Source organism: Equus quagga, chromosome 22, assembly GCF_021613505.1.
Source record: "Equus quagga isolate Etosha38 chromosome 22, UCLA_HA_Equagga_1.0, whole genome shotgun sequence".
In the NCBI taxonomy this organism is placed as follows: Eukaryota; Metazoa; Chordata; class Mammalia; order Perissodactyla; family Equidae; genus Equus; species Equus quagga.
This window is the reverse complement of record NC_060288.1, coordinates 12,502,632-12,515,386: the sequence shown is the minus strand read 5'-3', so window position 1 is coordinate 12,515,386 and position 12,755 is coordinate 12,502,632. Positions and strand designations below refer to the sequence as shown.

At 49.1% G+C, this 12,755-nt stretch overlaps 1 protein-coding gene across 8 annotated transcripts in view; it reads left to right on the top strand.

The window, feature by feature from the left end:
- The window catches only part of RBPMS (RNA binding protein, mRNA processing factor), a 170,983-nt gene extending 158,490 nt beyond the window's left edge, over nucleotides 1-12,493 (top strand). For 3 of the 8 annotated variants that reach the window (XM_046648457.1, XM_046648460.1, XM_046648459.1), the window contains 3 exons: nucleotides 4,917-4,983; nucleotides 5,614-5,717; nucleotides 6,282-12,493. In XM_046648457.1, coding sequence (XP_046504413.1) covers nucleotides 4,917-4,983; nucleotides 5,614-5,717; nucleotides 6,282-6,314 — 204 coding nt within the window. In that variant the 3' untranslated portion in view covers nucleotides 6,315-12,493. Of the gene's footprint in view, nucleotides 1-4,916; nucleotides 4,984-5,613; nucleotides 5,718-6,281 lie in introns of those variants that run through there. The other 5 variants (XM_046648458.1, XR_006886636.1, XR_006886637.1 and 2 more) reach the window with 5 other exon arrangements.
- The last annotated feature ends 262 nt before the right edge of the window (nucleotides 12,494-12,755 follow it).

The following is a 12,755-nucleotide window of genomic DNA, read 5'->3' as shown; positions in this document are numbered from 1 at the left end:
CTGTGTCCTAAACTCTGAGCCAGAACCTAAACCAGTGGCATCCATATATATAGATCCTTGGACCAGTGGTTGTCTGTTACACTTTTCACTAATCTGTGATGATGGGGGGAAAAAAATCAAGACAATTAGTAGATTCTTTGCTTAAAGCAACTTGTATATGTCCCTTATTATGAAATTACGTTCTTCTGTTCTAGTACCCTTTTAAAATGAATGGTAGTGTTAATGAGTGGCAATTGTATTTTAAATGTACTTTATTACAAAAATTAAGTCCGCAGTCCATGGAAGATACCCAAAGTGTTTATTTTACTATTTTGTGAAGCCTCAGAGTTTGTTGTTTAGGCGAGACTTCCCCCCCGCCCAGAAAATACCATTTTTAAACTTTGAAGCATATGCTACGGTCTGTTAAGTCCAGGATTTCCTAAGTCCATGCTCCATATCCATATGCCCATAATTAATTTTTAGACTTAAGTTATGTATCCTCAACCCTTGTTTCTTCATTCAGAAAAGGTTTAATCATTTCATCATGTGGGAACCTCCCTCTACTATCAGGGTGATGTTGGGCCAGCCCTATCATGTTGTACAGCTCCAGAAGGCACAGTTCATATGCACCTCTCTCTTCCATGACGGGGTGTTTATCTATCAAGTTTGGGAGGTGGGTAGGTATTCATCTGGAGGTGTCTAGGACTAGACAACTGGAAATGCTGAAGCTCATGAAAGAGTTCATGGGTTGAAAGTAGAACTGGCATTCAGCATAAGCTCATAGTTGAGGAAGTTAATGAACTTGGAAGAGAGGTCAATGGGACAAAACCTTAAGGCTCACCTGCATCTAAGGAGTCAGCAGAGGAGGAGCCGCCTGCCAAGAATGAAGAGTGACGGGAGGGGTAGGTGGGGCATGGAGCCCAGGCAGGGCAGTGTTGAGCTGCTTGAGTCAGTGTCAAATACTGTAGGATAGTTAAGATGAGGAGACCTCCAAATTTGGCAGTTTAAGTTGGCATAGGATGATGGTGGCCTGGGGCCTACGGAAGGATTTTTTTAAGCATTTATGTAGGCCAAAAGGAAGACATGATCATTAAGAAGTTGCATGGGTTCCAGCCAGAAGGATCCTGTGCTTTGTTTGTATCAGCTCACGTAGGTTTTTCCAAATCGTCCTTCCCCAAAGACCCATCCACCAGATACCTAGAGGTGGCAGTGGCTACCAGAGAAGGACTAGCAGTTGCCCCTCTTTGGAAGTACGGCTTGTGGAACGCTGCAGGACCTGCATGAAGATGTAATGTCTCCTGGAGATGCATTGTTTGTTCTGAGATCAACTTTGGCCCTGGGCCAGACTCCTTCCTAGGGGTCTGGAGGGAGTGGAGGAGGGGAGGTGGTTAGGAAGGAGGATGGATAATTGTACCAATTACCACTGCACTTGGGGCTAGGACTCTGGTCTCCTATCCTGCCTGAAGTTAGACCAGCTCAGTGTGGATCCATTACCGAGGCTCCTTCTAGTCTCTTGGATCAAGTCCCTTCCAAGACAGTCTATGTAATCTTAGGGAAATGTAAATCAGTATTGAAAACAGTGGTGCTGATGAAAGAAAAGAAGCATCTTAGAGCAAAATGAGTCTCTCAAAAAGGCCAAATGAAGGGTAGTTGCCACCAGTGGCACCGCCACATGAACCTTCCTCCATTCTTCCAAGGGGGCTTCTCCCCGACATGGAAAGATGGCAACGGAATGAAAGACAAGAGAAGAAGTGACAGCTGTTCTTAGACATAACAATCTATGTGCAGATTGGTCATCATTTCTTCTGATGTGCGGAGTGTTGGGACGCTGCCCTTCCCAATCCTGAGTAGTCCAGGGCCTGCTCTTCTCAGGTCCTTCAAGGATTTTTAATTTACCCACTTTGATTTCCTATTTCTAATGGGAAATCAGTGACTAGACTAGAAAAGAAAAGAAAAGCTCTTTATTCTTTAAAGAAATATATAGTGCGTGTCTGTTATGTGCTAGATATAAAATTGTTCAAAACCAGGCTTGTGCCCCTAAGGAGCTGAAGTTCTAATGGTCGAGAGTTGTGGACACACATCTTAAAGAGAGAAGAAAGAGATTGCTCAGGATGCTCCAAGATGAGCCGCTGTGAGGAAAGCTCCCAAGCCAGGGGTGCATGTGTGTGTGCGTGCGCGCACGCATACATGTGTGTACCTTCATCAGTGGCATAAGTGAGACTGTCAGGGCTGGATGTTATTGGTGTGTTCATTTGTTCAGCATCTTGCTAGATGGATGGTGTTTGGTCGGGCTACAAGCTGTGTCTGCGCATCACCAGAGTTTTGCTAATGGTCCAGTCATGTGGCAGAGAACCCCAGAATACATGATAATAATGGAAATGATCAATTGCCCAGATATGCCGAGAAGAGGAAAGCGTGAGCAAGTGAATACCTCCTCACAGGGAAAGTCACACAGCTTTCCTTGTGGGATATCCAAATGTAGCTATACCAAAAAGAAAAACAATGAAAAGGGGAAGAGAGAGTTAGGAGTTGGGGTGGATGGGGAGGGTGTTCTTTAAGAACTCATCAATTCCTTGGTCATGGACCAAGACCACAGCCTAGAAATTATAAGCACACATTACAGCCACACCAAATTGGAGAAGGACATGGCAAGAGATAAGGGTGGAATTTGAAGCTGTTCATCCCTTATGTTTAGTTTTGAGAGGAATGGCCTAGTCTCTGGCTGTGAGCATGAGGACCTTGGGGATGGAGCTGTCATCAGCAGAGCCCCAGGTGCTGGATGTCAAGACAGAGCCTGGAGCTCAGCAGTGAACAGAAGCAGACGAGAGCCTTGCCCTCATGCAGCTGCCATTCCGTAGCAGGGAGAGGATGGCTAATAAAATAATAAGATAAATGCACTAGGTCAGATGGTGAGACGTGCTAAGGAAAAAGCAAGGCGAGGTGACGGGGAGAATATGGTCTGGAGGGTAACGGCCTTGGCGGGGGCTTCATTTCCCCGGGGAGCAGAGGAGTCCCGGCCAGCCTGCACTTCCCGTCGAGCGGAGACCCCGAGCTTTCCCAGATTTATATAGGCCTCCTTTCTCAGAACAGACCTCACTGTACTCAAGTTTGGAGAATAACTTCTCCAGTCTGCTCCTTCTTGCCTCCTGTTTGCTAAATCAGAGTAAACGGGTTGAAATGCAGCAGGCTTGAGCTGGGGGAGGCTTCCCGAGGCCTTGGTGGAGAATGCCCAGGCAGCCCGTGCACTTCGCCTCCATGTGCTCATGAATTAGCCCTTCCCAGAGAGGCTTCTCTGTGTTCCCAGTGAGGACACGCGCCCTGGTTCTGATCCCCCTGAGCCTGGAGTCTGTTCTACTTCCTATGTGAGTTTTAAGTAGGAAGAGGTCTGAAAACCTGCCCCCTGCCAGGTACCATGGCGGGCGTCCCTTCCAGCCCCTGCCGCATCCTCCAGGCTTTGTAAGTTAAAGCACAACAGACATCTGCTGACCACACAAGCCCTCAGTGAGCTCATCTCCAACCAAGACCGTTAGGATAACCCAAGGCAGTCAAAGCTCTGTCTCCCCCTTCTCCCCATTATCTGTTTTCTTTGAGTCTTGCTGAGAGATCTTCGAGACTCCTGAGCATATGCACCAGGAGAGTGGCCTGACTGGTCCCCGGAAGAAGTTCAAGGAGGGTGGCCACGTGTTAAGACCAGGACACTGAGTCTCGGCGGCTCCACAACTCCCGAGAGCAATTGCAGGTCAGGTCCACCTACGGGAGCCTCTGCCCCGACCTCCCACATCCATCATCTTTCCTACCCGGCTAAAATGGAAGTTCACAGGGCCTATGTACTCCCCATGAAGTTAGAAATGAACGCATTTGGACTTGCCTCTGGTGTCTTATGGTCTTGGAGGAGTCATCTCTCAAGGTCTCTGTAGAGCAGACTCTGGTACCTGCATTCTCTCTGCCCACCAGGTGAGCCCCAGTGTGCAGACAGGTTGAGTTGGTGTAATAACTGTGCAAAGAGCAGCTTGGTGATAAAACCCCGTGTTCCCAGAGCCCGGGGCAAGAGCTAGGGTCCTAGTACTTTTAATTCATCAGTCCTGAGTCATACTGATTAGCTTAAGCCCAGGGGCCTAGAGGAATCTGGTCAGCAGTGGGATTTCTTAAACAACAGGCATCCTAAAATGCAGCCCCGGTCGGGCAGTCCCAGGAGGTGCCTCGGTCTGCTGCTGCAGGCGCTCCCTTCCTCCATGTGTGCTCTTGGCAAGTGTGGACAGGGCTGGGAGAAGCTGTGTGAGCTGATAGGTTTTGTTTACAAAGATGAATATTTATTTTCCTCTCCTCAAATAACCCAACATTTACTGGGAAACTAGAATCACATCAACTCATCTTTTAATGTTTTTATAATAAAATTCTGGGGAAAGCTTTTTCCTTCTTAATTCTGAGAAGAGAGATGTCCTAGGAAGGCAGCCTTTCCTTTGGCCCTCACCTCTAATCCTGGAGGTGGATGTCAGCACAGGCACAGTCCCTGCTGAACCCCAGAGGGGCACGGGGTCTCCCTCTGGAGGGGCAGCTTCCTGCCAGCAAACCAGAGAGACCCTTAGGGGGAGCTCAGCGTTGCAGCAGTACGTGTGCACTCCTGTTCACGAAGCCTGTGTGCCGGAAACAGCCTCTCCATCTGCAGAAAGGAGAGCAGCGCTGGTCAGGCTGAAAATTCGAGAAATGTTAGTAGGGAGTAGAGCCATTGGCATCCACGTGCAGGGAGTTAGGCTTCCTTCCTCGGCACCAGGAATTCTTGTGAAAACTAGCTGCCTCAGAAACAGCCATGCCTGCAAAAAGAATATTAAAAATTTATTATTTGCTGGGTCCCTGCACCTTCATATTTCAAAATTCTCAGAGCCTAGGGAAAAGCAGGATATATTCGCAAATGTTTCCTTTTGCTTTTTGTTTTCCAGTGGGTGCTTGGAGCAAAGTTTAGCTCATCAGTGCACAGGATTCTCCTGGAGAATTGCTTCGGTGGCCGTGAGCTGACCAAAGTTGTTACTGTGCTCTGGGGCAGCCCCTGGAGGTGGTTAGGTTTCAGGCTCTTCCTCTTCTGGGAGGCCTCAGGTCCTGTGCCTTTTCTTGACAGAGCTTTTGGACAGTCCGGGGGCCAGCCCAGAGGCCGTGTGTGCAGAGGCTGTGCCTCCCTGGCCAGGCAGCCTCCTGCTGCTGCTGCCCCTGAGGCATTTACACCCTCACGCTCTTTAGGAAGGTGTGAGGCAGATGTCACCCCCCCCCCCCCCCACACACACACACACACACGCTTGTCCCCAGGCCTTGCTGCCAGGGAGTTCCTGGGAGCCACACCCCTGCTTGGGTACTTGCCCCGGCCCCTGAGAGCCTCCTCTCACTTGCTCCCCCATATCCCAAGCTCATCCTAAGCTCGCTGTCCTGGCCCAGGGCTTTTCATGCCACTGATGTAAGGTTGTTCTCAAGTGGTGCTTGTGCTTAGCTCTGCAGCAGAGGCCATTGGTCCCTTGGCCTTTGACTGACTCACTCTTTGCCCTCAGGACAGGCTGGTCTTCAAGGCCCAGGGAACCCCAGCAGCAGGCCAGGCTGTGCATGGAGATGACTGTGCACTGTTGATGGTGATCTCTTTCTCCATCCCAGGTTCCAGGTGTGTGATGGTGGCTGCAGTCTGTCTTGTGGGTATTAACGCAATCTCCAACAGTGGCTACTGTTCTCGAGCTGTTCTGCGAAACTGGAGCGTGCTGGTGAGTTCCAAAGTCAGGGGCTGAACAGGCCCTCTGGAGAAGCAGCATGTCCTGGGCAGGGCACAGCGGTGTAGACCAGTGTGGTTGGGACCGTCACACCAGCATCACCTGGAAGGGAACCCCAGACCTCTTGGGGAGGGGCCCCCTCACCCCGGGTGGTACCACCTCTCCAGGTGAACGTGATCTAGGTTGAGACGTGCTGGTGTGGAGTGCTCGGGTCAGAGGTGCTTTTCGTTACCTCCCCCAGCCATGGCCTGCTCAGGGAAGATCGTCCCAGGATAGCAGGTGAGAGTTTTACAAGCTCTCAAACCACATCACTCCAGTACTTGGTCCTCACCACAGCCTTCCTAGGCTGGGCTGATGCCGAGGTCAGGCTGTCAACACCTGCTCATCCAGCAGCATCGTGGAATGAGATGCCCCCCCTTTAGGAAAAAGCTTCATTTATCTGTAAATGCCCTTAAGCCTCTTTTTGGAAATTAACCATTTTGGTGGAAATCTTTTTCAGATGTAGTACATGTATATTCCTCCTGACTTATTAATCCAATTATTCTGACTATATTGCAGCCCTTTCTTGGTGACTCGGGGACAGGTTCATGAGCCTCTTCAGAAATAGAGTGATGATTGATTGCCCTTGGGCAGTAACTGAATTGTGTCGGATCCTCACTGAATTCCTCCAGACTGCTGGGCTCTTCTAGTGGGTGATGATTTTGGTGATTTGTCCATCTTTTCAGTTGACACCAGCTGTTACTTCTTAGTTCATCCGCTTCTAGCAGTAAGTGTAGTCTTAAAACTAACATAGCATTCCCAGAGGTGACCTGCCTGCCAGGCACCACATGCAGGGGCTTCTGGTCTCTTTGAAAAGCTTGGCCTAGAACAGCTGGAATGCCAGGGGCAGGCCAACAGTGGGTATGTCTCAGCCCAAATAAGGTGGCAAATTTCATCCCTACGAGGGGCCTATAAAGAAGAGATGAGTCAGAAAGAGGGCAAGATTCCTGCTGAGGACAGAGAACCAGGCAGTTCTGGCCAAGGAGATCATTACTACATATTTGGGGCTTAAGTAATTTCCTGCTCAGAATAATACCTTTCGGGGCCTGTCCAGAGGCACACACGGCCAGCGTGTATGGGTTTGCAGCCCGCCTCCCCGCTGCCTGCACGGGAAGCCAGCAGCCTGCACTTGGGGTCTATTTTCTCCCGCCATCTGTATCACACTAACCAGACTTATCGACAGGTAAACGTTTTCCACATCACATAGGGCAGCTGATATTCATCCCACTAATTCCATAGCCTTTGAATTTTTTAGATTTTCCTTTTGTCATGCTTCCGAATAGCAATGCCCATGATATTACCAATATTACCACTCAGTAAAATTTTTTTAAAAGACAAGATTTTGTTGGGTTTTTTTTCCCCCTTCTCTGGAGAAATTTAAAGACCAATTAAAAGCCACCCATACAATTTTTTGGAAGCAGGTTAGAATAATGATTTTTTAAAATGCAGTAAATTGACCCAAACATCAGTCGTTCATGGCACCTGCAGATGAGCCCAGACTGGCGGCAGCAGCAGCTGTCTTCATGCAGACAACGGGAGGGCCTAGTAGGGGAGGAGACCCGCGCCACTGTCCTGGGCAGCCAGACACCCCAGACAGGCCTGAGGAGGTGGGGCGGCTGCCCAGCATGGGCCAGGTGGGGAGAAGGGTGTCTTTGGCACTAGCCACGTTCATGCTGGGGCTCACCAGTTCTGGGCATCCAGGGGCGACAAGAATGAGTCTGGAGGCAGCTTTCCTTTTCCCAAATCTGAAGTCGATGACAGTCCTTATGGCCTGCCCTGGGGGGAGCAGAGAGAGGCCTGGCCTAGGAGGAGCCTGCCGGCTTGTTGGTAGAGGGGTGGGCGGGATGCGTCTGTGGCACAGGGAGGGGTTGCTCACTGCTGAAGACTGAGCCATTCCTGTTCATTAAAAGCCCTAAGTCATATGATATGTCCCGTGTTTGCTGGGAGTTAGACGGAGGGGAATATTCCTTATCTGGCTTTTGATAAAAATGACTAAATCTTAGAGAATTTCTTGGGGAAGAAGTCATTAGTAAAGAGGTTAAGTATTTGTAGATGGATTAGGGGAAAATAGAGAAAGAATATTCTTGTTGCTGAGAGGAAAGGCTCACAGGGATTCAGACAGACAGACTCTGACTTAGCAACGAGGAAAGCAGAGTCTGGGAAGAGCAGCCTGGGCCTGGATTGCTCCCCTGGCGGCCGCAGGCACCCGGCCCCACAGCCGTCAGCAGCTGTCCCCAAGTGCTGAGGGCCACATGCTGATCTTTGTGATCAAGGACAACTGAAATGGAATGTTTTAGAATTGTATAATATTCCTTAAGACATCAGGAGCCATTCTCTATTGTCTTCAATTGGGACAGTTGCGACCTACCTCAGACAAGATTTCTTGCATGTATTTCCCTCCCTTGTTTATCCTGTCACATGCATGTCATGTTGACCCCCTTTCAGGAAAGGCTCTGAGAGGAGAATCTGCTCTCTAAACAGCCTGACACTCCCACCCCACCCCCACCCCTCCACGGTGCCGTGTTCCCGGATGTCTTCGCATTCTGTTTAACATGTCCTTGTTAATACATTCCAAGGTCTGAACTCCGTTCCTTGCTAAACCCCTTCCTTGTTTACAGGGACTGAAATAGCCACATTTTGACCTTCTGTTCAGTCTGGGAACATCTATGGCAATGTGGACGCATTCTTTTCCCATGTGAGAATTACATTTACACAGCACAGTTATGGAAAAGCTCAGGAAACCATAGACTCTCATCCCCCTTCTTCTCTCTTCCCTCCTCCCTTCCATGTTCTTTTTCACTTCAAAAGATCAGCCTTTCTAATCAGCCCAACTTAACCAGACCTGTACACCTTGCTTCTTCCTGCTCAGGGGTCCAGGAAGAAGGGGACAGAATACTGTGAGGTCGCGGTGGGTTGCTTATTGCCTGGGAAAGCTGGAGGCGCCCCCCATCTCCCCAGGATCAGCTTCCCGTAGAAGGCCCCCATCGACGCCAAAGCTGCCCAGCAGAGGTGCTCAGGGCGCCACGGGACCAGTGTGCAGAGCCCAGCGTGGGTCCTTGGGCACAGTGTCCTGGCTCTCATTCCAGGGCATTATCAAGACTAGGGCCGGGGTCTCAGTGCCACATACCATTAAGGGCATATTGTTCCCATTTCATTTGCCCAAGAGTCCAAGTATCTGAATTTTTGCTACATGCAAGGTGTCTGGGGTGGAGGAGGGAAGAGATAGTCTTAGGGAGGAAAATAATCCAGGATAATACTTGTGAAAGCCAAACAAGTGGCCTGGACAGTGAGAGCTCCTGGTAAGAGTTCAGAGGAGAAAGACCTGCAGGCCGAAGGGATAAGGAGAGGCTGGAGGAAGCGGGGCTTAAACTGAGTTTTGAAAGATAGTAGGGTTTGTGTATGCTGAGGAGGATTAGAACAGAAGAACGGAGGAAGCGAGAACATACAAGCATGTTCTTGTTCAAAGTGGATTGTGACCAGGCTTCTGAGGGCCTTGAGGGGCGTATTAGGGATTTGGGTTTTGGGAGGCATTGGAGAGATCTGAGCAAGGGGGAGGTGTTTTAGGAATCTTTGTCATCTTGCTGCCCAGGGCAAAATGAATGAAAAGTCAAGTGAGAAACACAAACCAGGAGAGGCAAACCCAGGATGGTGGCGGTGGCGTCGGGAGGTAAGAGTGATCTAAAAGAGGAGGCTGAGTCAGGGGTAGAGCGGCACCAGGTGCTAGACAGAGGGACAAAGGACAGGCAGAGGGGTCAGGTGCCAGGGCCATGTTAAGGCAGATGGTGAATCTGGGTTTAGACATGTTGCCTTTGAGGTCCTGGCAGAAATGTCTGGGCCAAAGCTGATAGGAATGTCCAGGACCTGGTAGTGGAACCAGAAAGGAGCCAGGGCTAGCAACGTGCATTTGCCCAAAGACGGTTGCTGAGCTCTACAGAGAAGAAAGCAGAAGTAGACCAGCCAGGCCCCCTGCCACTCAGCCGAGGGCTGGCAGAAACCACAGGGCCTTGGTCCATCCTAAACCAGTGGGCCCAGCCCACGGGAAGAAGCGATCACCTGTGGCAGAGGCTCCTTTGCCCACTCACTCAGCCCCCTCTCCCTCAGTCCCTGAAGGCAGTGTGGCAGCTTTGGTTTCAGGCCGTTGGTCTTGATGCTGCCTGACCACTTCCAGTTTCAGCTGCTTTCCCAAGATGGCCCTCTCCAAGCCTGTGCTCTGTAAGAGGCCCTTGGCAGTGTACAGGCCCCTTAGGATCCCAGAGTCCAAGGGCTGCTGAGTACTGTCCCCTGTGAATTGTTCCAAAGTAAAAACAGCCGTAGAGTGACTGCTGTTCCTCAGAAACGGTTTCTTGGAATCAACACACACAGCTTGGGCTGCTGGCGCGAGGTCAAGTTTGGGATGACGTGGAACTTGTCATTTTAGGCCTGACAAGCTGAGAATGTGGGGGAAGGAAACTGGGCCTTGTCTCCACTTCCTCTAAGCTGGTTTCTCTCCTCTGTTGATGTAAAGTGACTGGGGAGTTGCGGGAGAGGGGGGCGTCGCCTCTTCATGCTCTCAAGGGCAGCAGATCCGGCATTCATGGGGATGTGAGACAGGCCAGGGCTCGTGGGCCCATAGTTCCCTGCATCCTGACCCCGTGGAAAAATGCCCCAAGTCTGGGCACTCTCTTAGTCCTGCCACCCCTGGGGCTGCGCCATGCTGCATGCACCAGGATCGTGGGATCCCGGCACCCCGCCCCCTGCCGGGTAGAAATCAGAGTGTAGCAGAAGAGATACAGCTTTCGAGAGGGTTCGTCTGCTGGCCCCACTCACTAAGCATCACAGGACATGTGACCTGTACCAAAGATGGCATGTCCCAGCCCACTTAGATTTCTTCATCCTGGAACATCTGGCAAGGGGGGTGGGGGCGGTGTTGATCCCTCTGCTATGCTGGGCATCAGGGGAGGCAAGGAGTCAGAAAGTGAGATTCCTGAAGGAATTTACCTCTTCCTTCACTCCTGCTAGACAAATCCTCCTGTTTCAGAGGATTCTGCTGAGAAAGTAAAGGGGGGAAGTGGGGCTGTGTGCCACGCCTCCCAGAGCTTGAGCTGAGAGCATTTCCAAACTCTAATTTGGCCTTTCTCTATAATAAGCATCATTAAATTGATGTGCTGCCTGGACTAATGAAATGGTTGCAACAAGCCAGAGAGACAGGTAGGTGTTATGCTGACATTACAGATGAGCTTCTGGATGTCCAGACCCCTTCTCTTGAAAGCTACACCCTGATTTCTGCCCAGGGGTTTTTCGTGACCCATAAGTCTGTGATAATTATATTGGGTCTTCTGACTTTTGGCCCATTATTATTTGCACCCATCTGTACTGTCATCTAAAAACTAGGCTATGACAAGATAGACTGGCTGACAGTCCAGATGCAGATGCAGCCGGCACTGTGTACAATCCTCAGATGGAACTTAACAAGATCGTCCAAGTAGCTGCGTTTGAGAGTGCTCATCTAGATCTGTTTCCGGTTTCAGGAATTACTGCTAAATCCACCTTTTCCCACATAGCTAACTAGGACGCTTATATGGGTTGTTATCAGTAATGATGCTTTTTTCTTTATAGCTTCCTCCCACACACAAATAAGCATTTCCCCGCACAGAATTCTAGTGTGTGCTGATATACTTCAGCATAGACCTCTTCTACAACCACAGATTCACGTGAGTCTGACGTACTGATAAGATGGCGAGAAAACAAGGGACTTGAGAGTTAGAGACAAGTGCAGGCACACCTCAGAGATAGTGTGGGTTTGGTTCCAAACCACTGCAATAAAGCGAGTCACAGGAACTTGGTGGTTCCCCAGCGCATGTAAAAGTTATGTTTACACTATTCTGTAGTCTATTAAGTGTGCAATAGCATATGTCTAAAAAAGCAATGTACACAGCTTAAAAAATGCTAACCATTATCTGAGCCTTCAAGTCGTAATCTTTTTGCTGGTGGAGAGTCTTGTAAAAAACGCATTATCTGTGAAGCACAATAAAGCGGAGCACAATAAAATGAGGTCTGCGTGTAAAATGAATGACAGACTGATGGTAGAGGTTTTACAATGCAGCCTTTACAGAAGCGAAGCCAGACACAAACGAGCTGAGATGTATTTAAGAAACTCCTGGGACCAGGGTGGGACTCTGCCAAAGTCCCCTTTTTCTGTCACAAAGCAAAACAAATATGAGCATTTCCTTGCAACTGCAGGAAAAGGAAGTCTTGAAAAGTTCCCAGTCAGAGATAAGTGGAAATTAAATCTATATTCCGCACATATCTAGGGTGAGACCACTGATACTCTTGTGAGTGGGCGTTACTGGAGGGTCAGTGCGTATATTTCTAAGCTGTTATATACAGACACCCGTGCTCTTTTGTAGGGATTCACCCGTGCACGAATTCTCCCAGCCGCAGGCCCCTCCCAACACAGCCCTGCAGCGAGGAGCAGGCACTGCGCACACCTGTGAGCCCTGCTCCCCTTATCCATTTTCTTTCTGTTTCAGGCTTGAAAAACCTTGCCCAGTTTTGATCCCTTCAAGACTTTGCCACAGCCTCTATCACACATCTGTTTTTCTTGAAGAAAAAAAATATAATAAAAATGTTTTACTCTTTTACACTGTATAATTGTAAGAAATAGTGTGTTATTTGTGAATGCATGGTCTGACGTACATTTCTGTACAGTTGAGATATTTTCAAATGAAACATAAAAGATGTCAACAATAAAACCGAGAGAGTGAGTATTTTTATATCAAACATTTTAAGTATGACAGGATGAATGATCTTACACTGGGTTGGATCACAATTTTTGTGCTTGACTTTGAATGCTTGTAATTAAAAATATCTATTTTTTCCCTCTAAAATAAGCTGCATGTTTGGGGCATGTTTTTAAATGTTATCAAAATTGCCGGAATCGTATGGTGAATGTATAGGAAGTCTGTTTGCCTGGCCTGATCCAGGGTAAGTCAGTGCCGTGGCGTGAGATGTGAG